The 24,488-nt window shown below is 43.8% G+C and overlaps 1 protein-coding gene across 1 annotated transcript in view; it reads left to right on the top strand.

Annotated features, from left to right (window-relative positions):
• P4HA3 (prolyl 4-hydroxylase subunit alpha 3) overlaps positions 1–22,914 on the top strand; it is a 37,024-nt gene extending 14,110 nt beyond the window's left edge. The window contains exons 6-14 of the mRNA XM_046638229.1: positions 3,703–3,754; positions 6,248–6,411; positions 6,928–7,104; positions 11,538–11,602; positions 14,073–14,232; positions 16,606–16,668; positions 20,304–20,372; positions 21,755–21,851; positions 22,673–22,914. Of these exons, the coding sequence (XP_046494185.1) occupies positions 3,703–3,754; positions 6,248–6,411; positions 6,928–7,104; positions 11,538–11,602; positions 14,073–14,232; positions 16,606–16,668; positions 20,304–20,372; positions 21,755–21,851; positions 22,673–22,743 (918 nt within the window). The 3' untranslated portion in view covers positions 22,744–22,914. The remainder of the gene's footprint in view (positions 1–3,702; positions 3,755–6,247; positions 6,412–6,927; positions 7,105–11,537; positions 11,603–14,072; positions 14,233–16,605; positions 16,669–20,303; positions 20,373–21,754; positions 21,852–22,672) is intronic.
• The last annotated feature ends 1,574 nt before the right edge of the window (positions 22,915–24,488 follow it).

Raw genomic sequence — 24,488 nt, 5'->3', positions numbered from 1 at the left:
TTCCATCAAGTGCAGCTGTATCCTGACTAGCGTCCAGCTACAGAACGGCTGTCATTGGTCCGTAGCACCAGCTCAGTGCCTCCTCCAGGTGTTGTTTTCCTTTGGCATTGTTGATCTACAACCTGTTGTGCCTCATATGGAAGCTCATTTCCCTGAATATGGGAGCTGCCGTCTTTTGGTATAGCTAACTCCGTTTTCCACCAGAGTTGTAAGATCTTCAAGAATAGGCTGGGAAAAATCACTACAGAGTTAATTCCCTAGAGTTTCCAAAGCTAATAAACCGTTTCTGCTCCATACATTCCTTTTTCTTTCCCCTTTTTTCTGAGAAAAGGGAGGAGGAGGATGTGGGTGGTCCAAAACCACGTGTCGCTGCCAAAACAGATTCATTCTCAGTGCAGCAGGCGGTCCTGTTCCTCTCATGGACGTTCCTTGTAAATGGATCTTTGTTGTAAAACTTTGCAGGGTTCTCTTCCTAACTCTCCTGCTCCATTGCTACATATTAAAACTGAAATAGAATCACCGCGATGCAACAAAGGGCGAGAAGTAATTGAATTTTAAGAGAGGAGGAAAATGGAAAATTGACATGGAGACTCAGAGAAGATAAACTAAAGCAGCTTACCCTGAATGACAGGGTTTTAAGCACAATGCTTGATTATTAGTTTTGTTTTTTTTTCCTGTGTGATGACTTAGATTTCTCCTCTACTCACTGGCAGACTCTCCCTTTGCACAATCGTGCTTTGTCTGGTAAATTTTATTCATCTTACCAATGTTCCCTTTTTCTGAAGTCTTCCTTATTTTGAAGTCTTCTTTAATTCTCCTTGAACTCCCCAGGCTCTCCTTCTTTGTGCTCATACAGCGTATTTTTTTATGTCATTGTAATAGAACACATAGGTATTGTCTTATAGACAATTTATGGTTGCCTTTTTACCGCCAGCAAATTAGGGATAAATGTCCCTCCATGGACCTTTCATTATCATATTAAATTATGTATGGTGGATATGTAGGTATGATTATATATCTATGCATACCATGAAAAATATTATATAATGTCATATTATATATAATACTGTGTATTATATAGTACTTTTTAATGATATATTTTGGTAAAAAATTATTTCACTCACTGCTAATAATGAGAGACAGTAGAATGTAGTAATTAAAACATAGGCTCTCAAGTTGGACAGACCTGGGGTCAAATTCTGTGAAAACCTGGGCAACTTACTTAACCTCCTTGGACCTCAATTTTCTTATTTTTAAGAGGGGAATAATAATGATGCTGTGGGGGCGTGGATAATTTTCTGTCTAACCTTCTGAGTTCTTGGCTGAGAACTTCCTGTGATAAAAGACAGATTAACAAGAGGAAAAATAAACAGAAGTTTACTAACATGTGTACTTCCTGTCTACATGGGAGACACCTGGGGAAAATGAGTAACTCTGAGGTGACCAAAGCCGCCACCTTAAATAGTGTCTTCAGCTAAAGACAAAAGGAAGAAAGGTGTTGGGGGAGGCCACTTAGAGGAGGTTACCAGGAAAAGCAAACAAGGGTAAGGTTATTATGCAAACTTAAGTGGATGCCTTCTCCGTTAATAAGATTCTCTTGTGATTTAGAGTCGTCTTTCTCTTCCAGGTACACAGAGGGAGACACCCTTACAAATAGAGATTTCCTTTATAAATTTACATTTCCCTTACAGAAGGGTAACTTCTACTCTGGTTTTCAGAACTTCTCCTGTGTCTGATATTTCTTAAAATATTTGGCTCAAAATAATCCTTATGCCAAACAGGCATGTTTTGGGGTGGCATATTCTCCCCTTCAATGCTCGCCTCAAAGGGTTGTCATGAGGATTAAATGAGCTAATGCATGTAAAGCCCTTAACACAATTCATGACACATACGCACTCAATAAACGTAAGCTGTTATTGTATTATACTCTACAAGAGTATGTTTTGTTTTTTCATTTAACATGATTTAGTCAGACATTTCCAAAGAAATTTAAAAATCACATCAAAAGTAACTCTAACTTTGTTCTTGATAAAATATAATTTTATGTCACGATAAAGCCCTTGAGTTTTAAAAATATATAAAATTGTGCTTTAGTTCTCTTCATTCAAAAGAGTGTGAAAAGCTACAACCCTGAGTTAATATCTGACATTATTAGATATCAACAGATTACTTAACTATCCCTCTGTTAAGCATAGAACAGAATAATTTATGATATTAAATAATTAGAAACAATCTGTATGTCCAACAGTAGCAGAATGGTTAGGTTGTCTGTGATGTAGCTTCTAGGTGGAATAAAATGCAGCCATTAGAAATGCTGACTGTCTTGCACACCCGTGTTTATAGCAGCACCGTTCACAACAGTTACGAGGTGGAAGCAACCCATGCGTCGATCAACAGACGAATGGATAAACAAACCGTGCTATACACATACAATGGAATAGTATTCAGCCTTTAAAAAGAATAGCATTCTGACACATGCTACAACATAGATGAAGCTTGAGGACATTACGCTAAGTGAAACAAGCCAGTCACAAAAAGACAAATACTGGATGATTCCACTTATATGCGGTACCTAGAGTAGTTAAATTCAAGGAGACAGAAAGTAGAATAGTGGTTACCGAGGGCTGAGGGGAGAGGGAAATTGGGAGTCGTTTAATGCGTACAGAGTTTCGCTTTTGCAGGGTGAAAAATTCTGGAGATTGGTTGCATAACAATGTGAATATAGTTAACAGCGCTGAACTGTACACTTAGAAATGGTTAAGACGGTAAATTTATGTTGTGTTTTTTACCACATTTAAAAATAATAAGTAAAAAATGCTGTCTCTGAAGACTATGTAATGATATAAAAAGTACTCCAGGGAACAAGATAGAGCAAAAGAATCAGGATATGAAAATGTGTAAGACATAGGATTGTAACCAGGTGCGCTCTATATATTATCCAAAGTGCTTGCAGAGTGGGTTTCTGTGGAGCATTTTGTCTCCTATTTCTCATAGGCTTTGTAGTGTGATTATTGGTATTATCATTAAAAATGAATTTTTAGCATGCAAAAATAAAATGATCAGAAGGCAATACACTTCTCTCAGTTCATCATCGTTCATGGCACCCAGAGCAGGATCGCGGCCCGCCTCCACCGGGCTCTGTTTCCCAGGTTTGTTGCAAAGCTCCTGTTTCCTTCTGACCAGTGTCGCCCGAGGTTGAGTGGCCTTCATTACTATGCAGTGGGAAGGGTTCGGTTTACTTCTTCCGTTTCTTCCCTCCCACTAACTTTGTAGACTCTGGGAAGTACTGAGCCTGGAGAACAAAGTATATTTTTACTACGGTTTTTATAGTTCCATATTAAGGTGAATAATAAGATACCCCAAAATAACACCCTGCAGTTACGTGGTTTACATGCTTTAAGATTTGAAGGCACTTCAGGAAAGTTTATTTTCATTCCTTTTTCTACCTTCCCTGGTAAGGGTGGTAATAAATCATTTGTAAATGAGGAAAGGGAAGAGACCTGATTTGCATCAAGGCTGCAAATCCTGAGCTAGGACAGGACCTCTGAAATTCTAGCCTGCTGCTTTCAGTGAGTCTTACTATCTACTACGGTAAGAGTATTTCATAGTTTTTAAAAAATCCATTTAATGATTTGGTCAGAGGAGATATCCTCAGTGCAGTTAACGCTTTCTTTTCTTTTTTCTTTCTTTTTTTTTTAATAGGCAGGAAATGTTTCATGCGCCCTCAGCCTCTCCCGAGAGTTTCTTCTCTACAGTACGTATTGATAAAAAGCCACAGCTCTGATTTACCAGGAAATTCCTTCTGCTCCTGGCCTTTAATCCCTGCAAGTGAAATACAGCTATCTATTTTTATTTTTCTAATTTTATAATCCAAAGCTCATTTCTAATTTTGGATTAAATATTACTTACATACTGATTGCGCATCAGGGGAAATTTTTCACTTAACTGGAAAATGCTAAGAAGATTTTGTTACCGCACAAAGGGCACAATCTGCTGCTCTCTGTGAGACAAAAGCCAGTCATCAAGAGGCAAGATGGTGGCAGAGAAAGGGCATTTCATTACAGCCTGCTAGCAAGAGGGAAGATGGCTGACTAATGTCCAAAAGAACCATCTTAAGAGGGGCACAGAATCTTGAAGCAGATATATAGGCCAGCAGGTTATAGGGGAGGGAGTTAGGAACGTTGACCCTCTGGTGTTACAGACTGGGAGTTGCCACATCAGATCTTTCAGTTTTCATTGATGATGGCTATCAGCATAGACTGTCTGTTTGGGGGGTCATCACATTCCTAAGGAACTCAAAAGAATGAAGTTATTGTCTTATCGCAGCTGGGAGGTATATATACTAGCAGGGGTCATAAAATCTACAGAACAGGTGGATCTCCTGGAGGGTGCAAATCCAGCCGGGTTAGTTAGAGGTCATTCAAAGTTACAACATGGTCTCTTTTCTACAATATGGCTTCCCTTGTGTCAACCTTTTCTTGAGCTGGTTTCAATATCAACCTGTCCCTTTCCTCCTCCACTCCCTACCAGTTGTATACCAATGTTGCTTCAGTGAAGAACAGTCCAGAATTGGGAGCCAGTTTCTTCAGGGACATTTAAAGAGCTGGGTTTTGGGAGCAGACCTGAGAATGAATGAAATCAGTGAGAGCTGTGTCTGCCAGGAGAGTTACTCAGCAGGATTATTCCCTTTTGCTGCTTTCAAAGAGATATCACTTCTTCCCTTTAAAACAGAGCTTGCTTTGCTCTGCAGGCATCCTGCCCAGTCAGCGCAGAGTTCAGCTGCAGCCCTCTTCAGGGAGCCCCTCGCCAGAGTTAAACAGGGGAGAGACTTGCCAGCTTAGCTGTCTGCTTGGCTATTGGTGCTTAAAATTTTGGTGGTAGATGGCTTCCTAGGTTTGCCTTTAATAAGATATTTAGATACTAGCATAAATACATAATCACTATTATTTTTTAATATTTGTAAAGTCTTTCATGTGGGACTTTACAATTATGTTCTTATCACTTTTCAATGAATCCTAGTAACATTATTCGATTCTGATACTTTGGCAAACAGAAGGATAAGGAAGTAGTTGCATGATCTGGAAACATGTGGGCAATTAATAGTACAGGCAACATAATAACCCAGCCCCCCTTTATTTCTTTGTACTTGATCTATTAAAATCTCTGCCTTTCCCAGAGAACCCAAATTGTGCGCTATTATAGGTGGATAGATAGGACAGAGCAAATTGAGATTCCCAGTTCCATTTCTGGCTTTGCAGTATTTTCATTTGTGTTTTGGGCTCATCATTTCCATTCTCCCACACTTCATTTCTCCTTTTCTTAAAAAAAGGGTGGAAATTTCTGTCCCCTCCTTTTTCCAAGGTGCTGGTGGTGGTGGTGGTTAGAAGCACATTGAGCTCCCCAGAGACAGATGCTTTGGAAGCATTAGAACAATTCAGCCCTCCTTCTGAAATGCGCTGAACAACATGCACAGAGGCTAGCAGACCAAGGGAGCTGCCAACCCACAGGGCACTTGCCCCTAAAGTGGTCACAAACAGGTGGGCACAAACAAGGCACAAGGCCTCTGTGGGAACCCAGACTAGAACCGAAGTCTGGAACCCCTTTGTCCCATACTGCACTGCTCTGTGTCTAGGCCAGTTAGGAATTTTGAAGGCCCTAGTAGAGTTGGGAATAAATTAGCTTCCAGTTCTCCAGGGAAGAAGAGGTTGGGTCTCTCTGCTGTTGGCTTGGCTCTTTGAACTTCTCTTTCATAGCCCTTACTTGTTGTGTTTTGTTGTGAGTAGTTACTTAATGTGTCTTTTCTCCCTCAGACTCTAAACTCTGGGAGGTTAGCCTCTAGCGCAGTGTCTGGTACATGGCACTTATTCACTGAAGATTTACGGAATGAATGAGTGAATGAATGAGTGGAAGAATGAAGCTTCTTCCCTATACATAAAACTTTAACCATCACTCCATCCTAGAGCTGCCATCTCGATGACCCCTTGGTTTAAGTACCACTTACCCTCCCAAAGTCCGGTGTGCCTTCAGATCTACCAGCCCCAACTCAATCTCAATTAATTACTCCATTAATACCAGATACTCTTCTGGCAATGAGGGCCTCACATCCTCCTGTGCATGGACACAAGGAGTTATTCGGAGTGTCCAGTTGTCAGTCGTGTGCAACAGTGATGATGTGGGAAGCCTTGGCAGCACTCCTTGCCACCACTGTTTGTTAATCTGTATTATTCCTTGCTGTGATTTCTCCCAGGCCCAGATAATAAGAGGATGGCCAGGAATGTCTTGAAATATGAAAAGCTCTTGGCAGAGAGCCCCAACCAGGTGGTAGCTGAGGCTGTCATCCAGAGGCCCAATGTACCCCACCTGCAGACCAGAGACACCTACGAGGGATTATGTCAGACCCTGGGTTCCCAGGTAGGATTCCTCGGGGAAAGAGTTGGGGGAACAGGCTTGGCAAGAGAGGGAGATGGTAGAATTGGGACAGTGTGAGGGGAAAGGGCTGATGCATTAAAAAAATGTGAAGCTCACCTGGATGCATCAGTGACCACATTTTGAATCTCTTGCATTTCAGTTTTTTATACCACAGTTCCCCTAAATTGGTTTCTGCTCCCAGACTCTTCTTCTCTTTGTTTTTTGTTGTTGTTTTTTTTTTTTTTTTTGGTGAGGAAGATTATCCCTGAGCTAACATCTACTGCCACTCCTCTTTCTGCTGAGGAAGATTGGCCCTGAGCTAACATCTGTGCCCATCTTCCTCTACTTGATATATAGGACGCCTGCCACAGCGTAGCTTGATAAGCAGGGCATAGGTCTGCGCCCAGGATCTGAACTGGCAACCCTGGGCCCCCAGAGTAGAGCGCGTGAACTTAGCTACTACAACACCTGGCCGGCCCCAGACTCTTCTCTTATGCTGATTCTAGTCTTTCCTTCCAGCCCACACACTACCAGATCCCTAGCCTCTACTGCTCCTATGAGACCAACTCCAGCCCCTTCCTGCTGCTCCAGCCCGTCCGGAAGGAGGTCATCCACCTGGAACCCTATGTTGTTCTCTACCACGACTTTGTCAGTGATTCAGAGGCTCAGAAAATTAGAGGGCTTGCAGAACCATGGGTGAGTGTCCCCAGAGCCTGCCAAGAACTTCCCTTTGTGTCTTCACATGCCTGGAGCTCAGGAATGTGAGAACAGGCAGCCTGAATAACTAGACACTTCATCAGTCCAGTTCAAAATGCCAACCATTCCATAAAACTAATCAGTGGTGAGAAAAATCACAGTAGTGGTTGCTTCTGGAGGGAGGGCATTGGCTGGGAAAGGGAAAGTGGGGATTTTCTGGGGTGTTGAAAATGTGCTCTCAATATCTTGTTAGGGATGTGGAGTACTCGGCTGTATGCATTTGCTAAAACTCAGAAAATGGTACATTTGAGATCTTTGTGTATCATTGTATGTAAATTTAACTAAAAAAAAAGTAAAAGGACCCTCCCCCCAGGTGTCAGTCATTCCATGTAATTGGTAGAAGAAAAAAATGGGTGAAATGAAAGGGCAAGGATTGATATCCTAGTACAGATTTATGGAATCACAGAGTGGAAAGATGATCTAATTCAACTTTATTTTGCTAAAGAGGAAACTGAGGCACAGAGTGGGGCAGGGACTTGATTAAGGTCACACATGAAGCAGGAGCCAGAGCTGGAACTTAGAGGTACATTGATTGTTGCTCTGTTATTCTTCCTTCTTGTGTCAGTTAGCTTAGGTTAGGTTATGTTTGGTAACAAGCAGCCCCACATCTCAGGGACAATAACAATAAAGGTTTGCTTCTCCCTCACATTACGTGTCTGTCTTGGGCTGGCTGCCCCACGCTGTCTTCACTTTGGGACCCAGCCTGACAGAGCGGCCTCTGCTTGGGACATTGCCAGTCTCATGAGAGAGGAAAAAGACAGAGATGGAAAACTGCCGGCTGGCTCTGAAAGCTTCTGCTTGGAAGTGCCAGACATTACTTCCGTCCGTGTTTTATCGGTTAAGGCCAAGTGTGCGGCCACCACGGCAGTCAACAGGGAGAGCATGTCTAGTCTTCCCCGGGGAAGGCGCTGCAAGTCACAGTGCTGAGCTTGATGTCGATGGGAAGGGCACGTTTAATCCTCCTCCAGGAAGAGTGGCAAATATTTAGAAATAATACAGTCTGCCTCACCACCATAAGCATGTTGCCTCTTGGCAAACGGCACGTTGAGACTGTCTCAGAATTACTTGTGTCATTGTGCCCTTAATGATGTGCTGTTCTTCCAGGCAGCCATCCAGTCATCTGTCAACAGAACGGAGCCTGCTGAGTACCAGACACTGTGCTGAGTGTGGGCTTTTACAGAGAGATTGAGTATTGGTCCTTCCCCTTTAGGAGCTTACTGAGGAAAAGGGGAAAACATACGTTGAGCATACACTGGGATGTGTGCTGTGACAGACGTGTGTGCAGGCAGCTGTGCTGTGGCAGCATAAAAAGAGGACCTTCCTCTGAGGGAAGGGCAGTTGGTTGAAGAGCAGGTGGGAGGAGAGGAGGAAACAGAGACGGCTTCCCTGTGGGTGTGAAATTCATCAGAGTGACAAGACGGCAAAGGGTATTCCAGGAAGACAAAACCATATGTGCAGGGGCCTCATATGCAATGTGTTCAGAGAATGAGGGGAAGCTCGGTGGCTGACGTGTGCCGGGCTGGAGTGAGAGGTGATGGAGATGAGCCTAGACGGTGAGACACCGTTAGGAAGCACCGTAAATACCGTGCAGGGGAGTTTGGACTTTATTTCATAGGTGGGGGAGAACAGCTGGACAGTTTTAAATAGGAGATTGGTGTGATCAGTTCTGTGGATTTTAAGGAAGACTCTGACAGCAAACATGGATTGGAGAGAGAAGAGTAGCAATAATCATTTTATCCAAAAGCCCCTCCAGTGAAGTTGAGAATCTTTGTACAGAAGGTTTTTGAGATGATTAAGCTCCACTGGTGAATTGGAACAATGTATTTTCAATAGCTTCAGTTTCTCAGTGAGCCAGCGGTAGCGTTTGGCCAGCAGCTATTTTTTCCTTGGACCAACTCTGTTGCCATGGTAACAGGACAGGCGGCCCACCCAGAGATATTTATTTAATCTTTCATGGCCAGGTCATCTACTTGGCATGCACAGATCTTGCCACACTCCCTTCCCCCAGAAGCGTCTTGCTGGAGTTGCTAATCCCTGTCTAGTCTTTGGCTCTGCCAGGAACAAGCCCTGGCTTATATGGTGTGGCTGCTCCGTGGGACCTGAGCACAGATGCCTCAATGGCTTGTGTTGAATTTATTTGCTTCCTATTCACTATCTCTTGCCCAAAGAATGCTCTCTCGTCAGTTCTCCCCCATCCACTTCCTGTCCCTCCTTCAAGACTCGTTGAAACCGCATGCCTCCCTCGGCCTGCTAGCCCTGCCCATTCTAGCCCATTTTCATTGGTTATTTCACTAGGAACATTTTTTCAGAGCACTTTTTGGGGCTACCTACAACACCCCTCCTCTGAACTCAAAGCTTTTGTCATCAGTTGTTTGGTACTTTTGTTTATTCTGCCATTTACGTGAAGTTTGGTGTCACTAACAGTTTCGTGGGTCAGCATCCTGTCTCCCCAAGTAGACTATAAACTGGCAGGGCTCATACGTTGTCCTTGAAATGCCTAGCTCCATATTATGCCCATCGCAGCCAGAGTAATCTTTAAAAGGTCAAATCTGACCATGTCAAGCCCTTCCTTAAACTCTTTGAGGGGTGACTTTTGTTCTTGAATGATTCCAAAGCTTCTTGGCCTGGCTGCTGCCGACCCTTTCTGCAGCCCATCCCCCTCGCACCCAGCACCCCAGCTGCACTGAACAACTTGGATCTCTGTGAATGGGCGTGTTCTCACCAGCCTCGCCACGCACTCTTCCCTCTGCCTGAAACACTCTTCCCTTGGCCTCTTTTCAGTTGTCTGATTCCAGTCATCTTTTGGGCATCCTGGGATGCCTTTCTGTCCCTTATAAGAATGGGCTAGATGCTCCTTCTCTGTATTTCTATAGCACCCTGCACTTGCCCAGTAGGGCCCCATTGCAAGACGTGTCTGCCTTCCAATGTTGTATTTCCGGTGCCTACCACAGTGCTTAGCATGGAGATCAACCAATAAATATTTGTCCCTAAAAATGAATGACTTGTAGGTGTACAATAAATAATTGTTATAAGGAATTAAGTGCAAGGTGACTTCTTAATGGAGGGGAGGGTTGGAGTGGAGATTCCCTAGGGTTTTTTTTTTTTAAACCACTGATGTTGCCCTGAAAGAACAGAAGGGAGCATCTCTCCTCTGTGAATCTCTCCTCCTCCTTTAGGAATCTCTCCTCTTTCCTCTGTGACTGGCTTGGGGGAGGATGCTGGAACAACTGGCAAAGGACTAGAGAGAGGCAGTATCAGTCACCCACAGAGTTCCTGTGTCCTGATATTGTAGAGAGACTGAGAGCGACTTCCCAGAAGGTGTTGTTCACATGCTGCATTTAAAGCTAAGGAAACAGGTCCAAGGAAAGGAAGCGGCTTTTCCCAGCTTGTCTACTTGGTTTAGCAGCAAGAGCAGTAATATGACGGAAGCCTCTGCAAAGGGAAGTGGTGTCTGTCTTGTGCAGGTCATTGCCCCGTGCTTTGCTCTAACTGCGTGTGAAGTGCCAGGGCTGGGTCTTTAAGCATGGTCTCTGGTTCATTCCTTCGTTTGTTCATTTCACCAATATGGAGCAACCACTCCCTGCCGGGCCTTCTCTGGACCCTGGGGATACAGCATGGACGAAAGACCAAGTCCTCACCCTCATGGAGCTGACATTATATGACAGATGCAGAAGTAGACACATCCTTACATAAGTAAACAGTTTTTCTCTTTCTGTCCCTGGTACAGTGCTTTTGCAATAAGAAACCACTTTATTTAAAAATAATTTAAAATTTATATCCAGACATTCAGAGCAGCATAGAGACATTCAGTTAAATTAGTGACCTCTAACCTGTTTGGGATTTTTTTTCCCCCATAATCAAGGCAGTTGCAGCAAAAAAGATTTTGATTTTCTGTAAGGAAGGGCTTTTGTCAGAATTGCTCAGAAGGAGCAGGCTTCAGAAGGTGGAGAGTGTCCTGTTGTTGGGGGTGTTCATTTAATTTGACAAACGGCCAGGCCCCATGCCACTGGAATACAGAGATGAATGAGAAATAGCTCTTGTTCTTACAGAGTTCACAGTCTTGCGGACGTAAAAGGGATTCAAATATCAATTTATTTCAGTTCAACCAACTTTCATTGAGTGCTTAGTGTCTACCAGACGTGATGCTAAAGGTTATTTTCAACTCTGAGATTTTTAGGCCACTTACTACTTCTTTTTCCAAGATCGATAGCTATCACTAAAGTAGTAGTAGCAGGTGCAACATATCTTTTAATCAGGGAGGAAGTGGCGATTGTTAGATTTATGTTTAAGAGAGGGGCGTGTCTGTGGAAATGACAGAGCCCTTCCCTTCGCATCATAACCACTTGGACTTTCTCTTCCGTCCTTCACACCAGCTACAGCGATCCGTGGTGGCATCCGGTGAGAAGCAGTTACCAGTGGAGTACCGCATCAGCAAAAGGTGAGAAACATCCTTCCTTGGCAGGCACTCTAGTCATACCTGCTGCCTGCCGTTGAGCCCTTGGCACAGGTGATTGAAGGTCATCAACAGCCATTCAGGGGCCATCAGAGATGCCACTCGAGGACCTGTAGTTCACGTTTATATCTGTACGTTCTTGTTAAGAGGAAGAATTTTCCACTCCCCTCACCCAAGGGCCTTCCACAGATTGTTATATGGTCTGAGGACTTAACTAGGAGGCCGTTAGGGAAAGACTTGACAAAGCTCCTGTGCCCTAAACCGGAAAATAAATGTGTAGTTGTTCTCCCAATCAGGATTGCTTTTCCAAAGAATACAGTCCAGTCCCCATTTGGAATTTGACTTTACCAGATTCCATTCCCACCTCTTGACTCATAGTCAAAGCTTGACTTGCCAACATCCAGGCAAGAAGGATGGCCAGAATCTCTGAACCTGATGGCTTCCCTAGAGGGCAGATTCAGCGGGGAGCGCCCAGCTTTAGCCCCTCCCCTCCATCCCTGGCCATCCCTCTGCAGCCCTTGATTTGTAGTGTAAGGACAGGACTAGTGATACAGTAGGAGGAAGGGACCCCATCAGAGCCATGGGAGACAGTGACAACAGCATCCTTGGGGAGAGGCCAGACCTCAGGATGAGTGGATGGTTTTTGTTGCCTTGGAAGTGAGGCAAGTGATGAAAGCTTTGGTTCAGAATCATTTGGCTTAACTTATTTGGTCTGGTACATTTAGAGACCTTTCACATTAGGAATTATTCTCTAAACTTTGGACAGTCCATACAACCTCAGCTTCATTGCTCTCCTAAACTTTCTGATATTGTAGTGTCAAAGAGAAAATTCAGCCTTCTATTTAGAGTCACTGCTTTTAGGGGAGTAGGTGGTATTCTTTTTACTTTTCAGGTAAAGAAACTGAGACACTCATTGCCTCTTTCTTCCTTCCCATCCCTCTGACCCCTTTGAATTTTGGTTCTGTCCTCACAACTTCACTGGAACTGGTCCCTCAAAGGTCACCAGTGAACTCCTAATCGCCAAATCATTTTTCTGCCCACGACCCTTCACTGGCTCTCCACTACCCACAGAGCCCAGTTTTCTTACCTCGGTGTCCTCAGCTTTCTGCAACATGCCCTCAACCTACTTTTCCAGGCTCATCTCCCATTACTTCTTTCATAGACCAGATGCTTTCCCATTTGTACACACTTTGTATTGTCACGCCTCCCTGGCTGTGCTTAGGCTGTTTTTTTCAGCTTGGAGTACCCCTGTGTCTTTTCCTTCCATTGAAATTTTACGCGCCCTTCAAAATTTGGCCTACATGTCACCATCTTACCTCAGTGCCCCAGTCAAAATTAATGTCTCCTTCCTCTGTGTTCCAAGCACTTTACTTTAAAGGCTGTTTCTCATTTTTCATTCGACCTTGATTTGTACTCAGTTATATTTGTGTCTTTTCCCGTGAGCTCTTTGAACACAATAGCCTTGTCTTGGATATCTTTGTAAACCTAGGAGCACATAGCATAGCACGTCACACGCACTCCATAAGAGAGAATGAACAAATGAATCCATCATTTATAGAGCAAAGAAGTGGTCTTCCCGTGTCCTGCCCAGGCTCCTCCCTTCAGAGCCTTCGTTGTCTCCCCAGGAAGCTCACGGCCTTTTCTTGGGGAGCACTGCCTCTCTTCCCGGGGACCTACGTTCTCATTCCAAATCCTCCACTTTGTCAGAACCTCAACAAGACATTCAGGAAAAGGGACTGAACTTTGCTCTTTGGCCTTTGAACTACCCTGATTTGTCTTGGAATAGAGCAGAAGAGCAGAGACTTTTCTGTTTTACAGCAATCACTAACATACAGCTGACAAAGCATCTTCATAAGCATTTTCTCTCATGATCTTCACAACTCTGTGAAGTAGGTATTATTATCATCCCATTTGATAGATGAACAAACTGAACCTTAGTGAGGTTAAAGGTTAAGTGCCTGACATGGGGTCACGCAGAGGATCAGGGACTGGTCTTACTAGTCTGAATTCCAAGCTGTTTCCATTGCACTCAGCTCCCTCTGTTGAAATGTCTCTAAAACAGAGCAGTTTTAAAGGCCAAGTTTGTCTTCTTCCTCTTTATATCCCAGTGCCTTGTGCTGTAAACCTTTACTCTGTAGCCTCAGAGCCTAGCACAGGGCCTGGCATTCGGCAGGCCTCAGAGAATGTTTGTTGAATGAATGAACATGTGAATGTTGAGAGAGAGACAAAATCGACTGGGCAGACTTAACATGAATGAGTAGGTAATTATGCGTTTGTGTTAGCTTCCTGTCCTCCCTTCCTCCCTCCCTCCTTCCCTTCCTTTCCCCATGCTTTCTTCCTTCCTTCCCTCCAGCCCACCTGCCTCCCCTCCTTCTTTCCTTCATTCATTCATTCACAGACATTTAGTCATTTCTGGCATCAGATCGCTGATGCTCTCATCTGTGGTGTGTTTTAGTGCCTGGCTGAAGGACACCGTTGACCCAATGCTGGTGACCCTTGACCATCGCATTGCTGCCCTCACAGGCCTTGATGTCCAGCCTCCCTATGCAGAGTATCTCCAGGTGGTGAACTATGGAATCGGCGGGCACTATGAGCCTCATTTTGACCATGCTACGGTAACTATGGGGTCAGTGACCAATCTCCTGGGTAGGGAACCAGGGTATTGTTTATTTCCCTGAAGCAGAGCTCTTATAGGGCTCTCAGGGAATAAGTGAAATCTTAGAACAGAAGTTCTTGTTCCAGGAAGATCTGAAAGCCTTGGTTTCAAGCTGATTGCTGCTGACTCATTTTCTTATGCCACCATCCTCCTCTCCAAGATTCGCTAGTGGGGAGAAGAATGTGGCCTGTCCTGGAGTCTTCTGTCCTGCTTCACTCAGGGACTTCCCAGTGAAGATTGTCCTTCCTCCAGTCACTCCTTTCTTTATGATCTCAACTGCTCGTCTTTGCTGACAGATACTCAACAAATAGTTTTTGAGGATTAAAAGATATCCCCAAAATTGATCTATAGATTCAACCCAAACTTTATAAAAATCACAAAAGGCTTATTTTTATAAAAATCAACAAGCTGATCCTAAAATGCATATGGAAATGCAAAAGACCTAAATTAGCCAAAACAATTTTGAAAAAGAACAAAGTTGGAGGACGTATACTCCCTGATTTCAAAACATAATATAGAGCTCCAGTAATCAAGGCAGTGTGGTATTGGTGTAAGAGTAGACGCATAGGCCAGTGGAACAGAACAAAGTCCAGGACGTTTATGGTCAATTGATTTCTGACAAAAGTGCCGAGGAACTTCAATGAGCAAAAGATAGTCTTTCCAACAAATGGTACTGGAACAATTGAATCTATCTGTGAAATAATAATAATAGTAACAACAATTTTAGAGCCTTTCCTCACACCATATACAAAAATTATCTCAAAATAGATCATAGACCTAAATGTATAATGCAAAACTATAAAACTTTTAGGAGAAAACATAGAAAAAAATCTTTGTGACCATGAGTTAGGCACAGATTTCTTAGATAGGATAGCTAAAACATGATCCATAAAAGAAAAATAAAAGTGATAAATTGGACCTCATCAAAATTAAAATCATTTGATTTTCAAAACACCATTAGAAAATGAAAAGACAAGCCACTAACTAGGGGAAAACATTTGCAAATCATGTATTTGATAAAGGACTCATATCCAAAAATACAAAGAACTCTTATAAGTCAATAATAAGACAACTCAATTTTTTAAAATGGGCTTCTTTGAATTAATACTTTGAATAGGTTAATAATCAAATAGATTATTTGAATGGGCACTTCACCAAAGAATATAAATGAATGGCTAATAAGCGCATGAAAAACTGCTGAACATCATTAGGGAAATGAAAATCAAAACCACATGAGATAGCACTGCACTCCTATTAGAATGGCTAAAATAAAAAGGATCATATCAAGTGTTGAAAAGGATGTGGAAGAACTGGAACCCCCATATGATGCTGATGGGAATGTAAAGTGGTACAGACACTTTGGAAAATAGTTTGGCAGTTTCTTAAAAAGTTAAACAGGGCCGGCCTCATGGCTGAGTGAGTTTGCGCACTCTGCTTTGACGGCCTACGGTTTCGCCAGTTCGGTTTCTAGGCACGGACATGGCACCACTCGTCAGGCCATGCTGAGGCGGCATCCCACATGCCACGGCCAGAGGCACTCACAGCTGGAATATACAACTATGTACTGGGGGACTTTGGGGAGAAGAGTAAAAAAAACAAAACAAAACAAAACAAAACAAAACACTGTGCTAAGTGAAAGAAGCCCAACACAAAAGACTACATGTTTTATGATTCTATTTATGTGAAATTTCTAGAAAACCCAAAACTATAGAGACAGAAAGCACATCAGTGTTTGGCCGGTGTGGGGGATGGGAGTAGGAATTCGCTGCAAACTGACGTCAGGGAACTTTTTCAGCTGACTCAAGTGTTCTAAAATTGGGTTGTGGGAATGGTTGCACAACTGTTAAAATTTACTAAAACTCATTGAGAAGTACTCTTACAATGGGTGAACTTTATGGTGTGTAAATTATATCTCAATTAAACTGTTTTATGACAAAATGTATGTCTCCAGCAAATAATGGGGAACTCTAGTCTTATGACTTGGTGTTCCTACAGAATAATTATCTATAATAGGTTATATATTAATTTCTTTATTTCGTTGAGAACCTGAAGGTACAATTAACCCTTCATAGAGTACTTTCACTACTGACAAACAATTCTGTTTGATTAGTATACAATTCACTTAGTATGAGTATCTAATAAATTAGTAAAAGAAAAAAAGTATATTGAGTATGTGCCAGCAGAGATGGGCACACACTCTACTAGGTGTGGCTCAATGCCGTATCCCATCTGTGACACTCCCGTTTTTCTCTTCCCTGTTTTATGGCGGAATCATGGCTGTTACTCTGATGCCATCTGCATGAAATAATGATACGTTCTGTTTTTGTCTCAGTCACCAACCAGCCCACTGTACAGAATGAAGTCTGGGAACCGAGTTGCAACATTTATGATCTATGTGAGTCTTGCTTTGGAGGGACCAGGGCTTCTTACTTAATGACTATTTATATCACTTTTCTTTTATGGTTTTCAAAGCAATATCAGATTTTGATTTTATCTGATACAGCACAAAAATCTCCAGGACTTCTGTGAATTTCAGATAGCATTTTTGTTAGCACTGTAGGAGATATAAAGAAATTTAAGTCCAAGTTCCTGCTCTCAAAGAGCTTACAGTGTGTAGACCTGAATGTGACCTTGTTGCAGGCAATGATTAGGATGGGAAGTGGGGTCACATTGGAAGCCAAGAGACCCTGGGACCTCACCGACACAGGAAGAGGACGTGAGAATCTCTCTCTTTGAGGTCCCATGGACTAGTTGGTGTTGAAAAGCATGGACCTATAGATGAGGTTGTGGAGCTGCGAGGGGAAAGAGAGAAGAGAAACGAGGCAGCTAAGATCACAAGAGGGAAGAACAGAGATGCCTACAGAGAAATTCAGTAAATTTCAGTAAATGTTTCACATGTAGTGAAAATTCTCTTCCTTATCTCTCCATAAAATCTTCAGCAAAATCTTCATTACAGCCCTTTAAAAAATAAATTGGCGTCCTCTCCTAATTTCTGACCTGATCCTACAGGATTCGGCCCCAGTCTTTATCGTCTCACCTAAACCCTTCCCTTCAGATCATATGGGTTTACCTCCTTCTCTATGGACAAGTCATAATTTCAGTCATCTGTCATTATGAGAGGTGTGTTACTGTCAACTGAAGGGATAAACATGCTAACTAGAAGGGCTCTATATAACACTCAACGATGAAGTCCTGGTTTCAGGCTCAGCACACTAGCAGACACCCCTCCCCGGCATCCCCTCTTTTCTTAGTGCTGTGTCTCGTCTCCACAGCGCAGCCAAGAAAGGGCGATCAGAGGCTGGCACTCCATGGTCTTTAGTGCTGGCAATTCCAGCATGTTTTTTCATGTGGCTCAGTTTTATACTTCCTGCAGAACACCGCTTCTAATGGTGTCTGGCCTCTGGTGGTCATTCTGAGTGTTCCAATAGGCACAGAGGGATAGCTGACGTCAGCTCTCCAGGCAGAGGGCACGTCTTGGATCAACAGCTGGTTGCATCTCTGGTTGATGACTCAAGCTGGCATGGGAGGTCACAGGCAGTGACGAATATTGATATCAATCAAAGACTAGGACATCTAGGGGCCAGTTTCTCTCTGTTCTTTGCCTCCGTAATATCTCCTACAGCTGGTTCTCTGATTACAAAGGCCCAGTTACTATGGTAAGGGTAGCGTGGGTGCAAGAGCCCAGCAATTTTATGGCGGATGCGTGTGTGTGTGTGTGTGTGTGTGTGTGTGTGTGTGTGTACGCATGCGCACATGCATGTGTATTTGGTTTTAAGCATCTGAGACAGAGTGGAAGGGAATGTGCTTTGGGTTTGGAGTCACTTCGCCTATTCTGGTTCTGCCACTTAATATGTGGCCTCAGCACCAATCACATCAATTCTTTGAGCTCTTTTTCTTGCCCTGCACCCCTCACGGGTTGTCATGAGGATCTGATGAGATAATCTAAGGGGATTTCACTCTGTAAAGTTTCATACAATATGCCTCTGTCATTGTATCCCACAAAGCAAGTATGGGACCCCGTAAAGGGGCGCCTGCGTCGTGGGACCTAGGAAGTGCTAGGTTGTGCCCAATTCTTTCATCTTCAGGTCGGGGTAAAGACCATCGTAAACATTTCTAAAGACAAGTATTAAGGTTTGTGGAGAACATGAGAGTAATATTGTAGGGAGAAAATAATCTTTAAGATTCGCAGAGGATTGAGTTATAATCGAGTTAGTGATTTTCTGCTCAGACTGGTAGAAGATCAGTCCCGGTAGAAAACAGTGGCAGGTTCACAGAGGGAAGATTTCCCTCTCCTCCCCACAGATCTCATAGTCCTGCTCACCAGCTTCATAGCACGCAGGTCAGGTTCTCTTTTTAAGCTGTTGGGCAAGTCTTTCCTTCCCCATACACTGTGAGACCACAGGTAAAGGAATGCAGGAAAGTCCAGGTTCCTCCAGTTGTATCTTGCTTACACCCACAGTGGCTGACAGTGGGGGTTAGAACAGAATCATCCAGTTTGTTAGCTACTTAAACACAAGGAGCAAATTGTTGCTCTCGTTGCCCTTCCCAAAGGGATACAAGGGAAGCCAAGAAATGTTATAAAAATCACCACTGCCATTTCCAGGTTCGGAATCCCCAATTCAGTTCAGTTTCCTCCAACAAGTGCCAACATCCTACCTCCTAGAGCCCTTGTGTAACTCGGGTGAATATGGTGGCATCCATGAATGTTCTGGTGGACAGTTAGCCAGGGGGACGTAAGACTGGCACTCTCATGTCATGCTGCTGGTGAGAAAATAATTCAGCAGTTATGTCTCAAAAGTGTTCAGCATGTGCATACACTTTTCACCCAATAATACCAATGTTTGGACTCTTTCTATGAAAACAATCTAAAATGCAAAAATGACTTTATTCATTAAGATGTTCAGTGCAGTGTTGTTTATAATAGGAAACATTTGGACATGACCTGAGTGTTCAAGAGTACATCATCAAGGCTATGAGCAGGGACTTTGCAGTTAGCATTGGCTCTGTGCAAATCCTGGCTCAGTCACCGAAGAGTTATGTGACCTTTTGTAAAGTACTTGATCTCTCTGAGACTCGGTTTCTTCATCTGTAAAATGTGAATAATGACAATAACCATCCTAACTTATAGGATTGCTGTGAGGAATAAGTGGGATAATATATTGGTAAGGACTTAGTATAATGCCTAGCGTATAGTCAGTGCTCAATAAATGTCAATTATTAGTATGTAAACTATAATAAGCTTTTTTTCTGGATGGCAAGATGATGAGTAATATTATTTTTCAGTATTTTCCTGCATTTTTCAAAATTTTTATGGTTTTTTTTTGACAACCAGAAAAAAATCTTCATATTAATAAAACACATCCGTCGTTCTAGAATATACCAATGGTGAAGCTCTGTGACTGAGCTTACGTAGAGAGGGACTGAGTGATCTGGGAAACACCACAAAGATGCAATCAGTAGTTCCTATGATGCCCAACTTTCAAAACTAATTGTTGTAGTCTAAACAGTATTCTGCAAGCCACAGGTCATCGTCCATTAGTGGGCTGTGAAATAAATTTAGTGGATCTGGTCTGCATTTAAGAAATCTGAACTAGAAGAGAATAACATAAAATGGAAAATAACAGAGGGTATGTCTTATAGTAAGAATGTTTTATGAAACTTTTACTTCAGAGAGGTGTGTGTGTGTGTGTGTGTGTTTGTCTTGGGTTGTGACATAAACTATAATTCTTCCTGAGGGTCTCAAAGTTTGAATCGCTATTGTAGCCCTCAGTAAGGTTGTTAGCTGGAAGGATATAGAAAGGAGGAATTCCTGAATATTATCCTTCGTGGCCCCATAGGCAAACGCTGATGCCGTTGAGTAGGCTCCTTAATTCCTAAATTGGGTGTTTGTCTTTCAGTAAGTATTTCTTGTAGAGTTGAAATAGGGGAGCACAGGAGGGAACCTAAACAGAAATGGCATCAGGGGCCAAGTAGGGCAGAGCAGGGCATCCAGGGGCTATTTCAACCCTGGCTCTCCCTCTGGCGTTCTAGCTGAGCTCGGTGGAAGCAGGAGGAGCCACAGCCTTCATCTATGCCAACTTCAGCGTGCCTGTTGTCAAGGTGAGTGGGGGTCTGGTCCCAACAGATGGTGGCTATAAGAGTGAAGAACTAACACCCTAGTTTTCCTGCTGTCTGTGCCTGCAAGCTTATTCCTGGGAGGGGGGCAAAAAGAGGTCTTCCCTGATTCCCAAATCAAAGATAATCCCTCAGTCTTCTTGATGACCCCATTACTTGTGCCTCTATTTTTTATTTTATTTACACTTACATTACAAGTAGATGATTACGTGTCTGCCTTCTCTATTACAAGAGAGCTCCTCAAAGGGAAGAACTCTATTTTACTCACCTTTGGATCCTCTACGGCAACTGGTCCCTTCACTCATTCCTTGAGTAAACATCAAGGGCTGGAGACACTGAGGGTACTGAGGAAGACTCAGTTCTCGTCCCCCAGGAGCTCACAGAGAATGGGGCACAGGCAGTGACAACGTATTGTAATAAGAGCTATGGAATCAAGTGAGACAGAGGAGGGTCGTGTGGTGAGAGGTTTGTTTAATGAATGACTATTTCCCTCAGATTTCAGATCAATCAAATTCCCTGACAGCCCTTACCTGACTCAGGAAGTCATGACTATAAAGCACTTAGCAGAGTGCTGGCACATCCTAAGCATTTCAAGAAGTAAATGCTGGGTATCTATGAAAACTCGGGGCTGGCATCTCTCCTAGGCTTGGGAATGCAGTGGCTGTCACTGCATCCTGGAAAGCTCTCCAGTACTTGGGCTTTGTCTCCTTCTAATGGCCAAGGTTAAAGTCAGTCTATAGGAAATGTATAGGGAAAAAAGCTGGGTATAGGGGAAAAAAAGCATATTTAGGATTTGGAGTCAAAACACCTGGGTTTGAGTTAGCTCTGTCTTAGTTGCATTATTTAAAGCCCCTAAGCCTCGACTTCCTTGCTGGTAAAGTGGGGATTGTGATAATGCCTTCTTCCTGGGGGCGTTACACTCAGTGTCTAAGGAAGGGTAGGTTCTTAGTTGTATGAGGGATGTTTTGTTCCCCATTGTGGTTCTGGATGAGTGCCTCTCCTCAGTGATCCAGCGACACCCTGCGCTCACTGTTCTCTCAGCACTTGTCAAACTGTCTTGTCCTGGTCTGTTTTTATATCTGTCTCTCAAACAAGACTGAGCTCCCTGAAAGCAGAATTGGACATGATTTGTCTCCGCCTCCTCAGGGCCTGGAACACAGTAGGCCCTCAGTAAATGATGTATGCATGAATGAATGAGTAAATGGCAACTTAGGCCATTTGGTGCCATTTTACCCATGCCTTGCCCCCAGTCTGCATGGACAGCTTTCTTGTTTAATGACATGCATGCATTTGTTCTCAGTCATGTGCTTCCAAAGGACTGAGATTCTGGGTTGACCGTCTCTGGGGCGGGGCCCTCTTGTTTTCAGAATGCAGCACTGTTTTGGTGGAACCTGCATAGGAGTGGTGAAGGGGATAGTGACACACTTCATGCTGGCTGTCCTGTCCTGGTGGGAGACAAGTGGGGTAAGGCCTCTTTCTGGGCACGAGAATGGGGTGAAGGGTTCAGAGTAAAGTGAAATGGGGATGGATGGAAAATAGCATAGCCTTTTCATTCTACAAGCTTCGTTACAGTGCCACATTGTATTAAGATCATCAGATTCTGGGTTAATTGCTCCCAACAGATTGGGAGCCCGTAAAGGGCAGGGATCCTGTCACAGAGCAGGTACCAGAAAAAGTTTATTGACCTGACCAGCTGGATCTTGATTCCTAAGCACAGCTGAGGAGGACTATGGTGCTAAGTCCCAGCCCTCCATCCAAGGAGAGAACCATCAAGCCATGATGACCTCTACCATTTAGTGCCTCCCCATGAGGAGATGATCAGACGAGGAAGAGATAAATAAGGAGCACATGTATTTATGTCATATATGTGTCCAAGAGCACTTAGTTCTAAAGACTGAAAAAGAAGCAGGAGAGGGATTCCGTGCTGAGATGGACATTGGCAGGAGAAGCCACTCCCTTCCTGTCGTTACTCTGGAATGGCACCATGGGGGAGGTGGGCTTTTAGGGACTACGTGAAGGAAAGGCGGATGACTTTAGTACCACAGGTTGCAAAATGAGTCTGTAGTAGACAGGACCTGTCAGGGACTTTTTCCAGGGGACGATTTGCTATTTATCTCTGTTGGAGGCAACAGCTTGTGGTCCACAGCAGGGCTGGGACTAGGGTAAGGCAAGTGAGTTGCCCGGGGTGCAGAATTCAAGGAGGCCCTCACACGACCCCGTGAGTGAGCCCTGCTACTGTCCGCCCTGCTGAGCCTGCTCTCTTCTTCCTCCCCATTCTCTCTCAGTGGCCAACAAGTGGATACACGAGTATGGACAGGAATTCCGCAGACCCTGCAGCTCAAGCCCTGAAGACTAAAATGTTGGCAGAGAGAAGTTGGTGGAGTCTGTGGCTTTGCAGAGAAGCCTAAGCCAAAAGCTAGGGTGGGAGAGGAAAAAAGGAGAGCAACCTTCTGGAAGAGGGCCTTGTCAGCATTGCCTGTTCGTTGCAAATGGGAGACAAGGAACTGGTCTTTACCAGGGGACACCTGAGAACTTATGTTGTTTCTCCTCAAGCCATGAGAGTCACAGTAGAATGAACAATACAAGGGAGGGGCAAGAAGGCTGGAGAGAGAAGTTTCTGGAGTTCAGACATTCTCGGCTGAGAATCTTTGGGGTTTGGTCAGTGGGGCTTTTCCCACTTTGAACCTTGACCTCAGGGCCCCAGAAGTGGCAGTGAGGACAGCTGCGGGAGGGGGCTAGCCCGACTCCTCTGGCTTTTGCCCTTCTACCCACTGACTTCAGCTGAAGACTGAGCAGGTAGTGGCTCTGAATCAGGAGTGTACCTCATATGATGACTTTTTTTTTTTAAGCAGAAAGCAACTTTTTTGTATGATTTTTTAATACAGTCATTAAAAATGTTTACAAATCATTTTTCACAACTGAAAATATTCTTACATTATAATGTGGAGTGAAAAAAATCAGAGTATAAGATTTTATGTTATAAACTCAACTGGGCTCACCTCCCACCACTCCCCTCTCTCTACATTCCAGGCGCATGACGTTCTTTCTCTTCCTCAGACACATGACATTCTTTCTGTCCCTCAAAACCGCCACGCTGGTCATCATCAACATTGTTCCACTAGTCAGATCTTCCCATTTGCTGACCCCTCAGATCCTCCCATGGCCGAGCTCTTCTCGTCATTCCACTTCTGGCTTAGTGTCACTTGAGGGAGGCCTTCTCTGACCACCCGACCTTCCAGCCACTTTGTTTCACATTAACCGATTTTATTTTTTTCATATCGCTTTTCTCAAATTGAAATTACTTTGTTCATTTGTTGAAATGTGGTCAGTTACCTTCCCTGCCGGGTGAGTGTTTTAAGACCCCACTCTGCTTTGTAAATGCCTCTGCTCTGGCCCACCTCACTGAATTTCAGTATTCGTTTACTTGCCTGGCTGTTTGCACTAGACCCTGTACGCTGTACTCCTTATTCCTCCTGGTATCTCCAGAAAGAGGTCTGGTTTAAATACGCAGGCACTCAGCAGACATTTTTGGATGAATGAATGAGAAGGCATCCTTTGAGCCATGCTTTGGGGACAGGGAGAATTTTTATAGGCAGAGTCTAATGAGGAGAAGCGTTCCCCAGCAGAAGGACTAGCCTGAGCTAAGGCTGCACTGATGAGTGAGTACTACCTTTGAACACTCGTGCAAAGAGAATATTCCAGGCGATTTGGCTCAGGTTCCTCAACAGGAACACACCCTGCGGGGCGTGTGTCTTGCTCACAAAGAAGCCACACAGTTCAGGGACTGGATGGTTAGACGCTGTGCTGCCTCCACCCCATCCCTGCACCACACCCTCGGGATTTCTGCTCCCCACAGCTCTGCTCCCCGAGGAAAGGGCCCTGATGTGCTGGTACCCAGCTTCCGTCAGAGCCTTGATGAGCACCTGGTCACACCCCCAGTATTTCTGCTGCGTGCACGAGGACTCTAGAAATCCTCTTACTAAATTACTGTCATGTTGGGGAGGAAAAATAATTTTCCCTCTACCCTTCTGAGTTCTTAGCTGGAAGGTCTGTAATTAAAGACAGATTAGCAAGAGAAAAACAAACAAGTTTACTGACACG

This window comes from Equus quagga, chromosome 14 (genome assembly GCF_021613505.1).
Source record: "Equus quagga isolate Etosha38 chromosome 14, UCLA_HA_Equagga_1.0, whole genome shotgun sequence".
Lineage (NCBI taxonomy): Eukaryota > Metazoa > Chordata > Mammalia > Perissodactyla > Equidae > Equus > Equus quagga.
The sequence above is the reverse complement of the archived record's forward strand: the minus strand, read 5'-3'. Positions and strand labels throughout refer to the sequence as shown.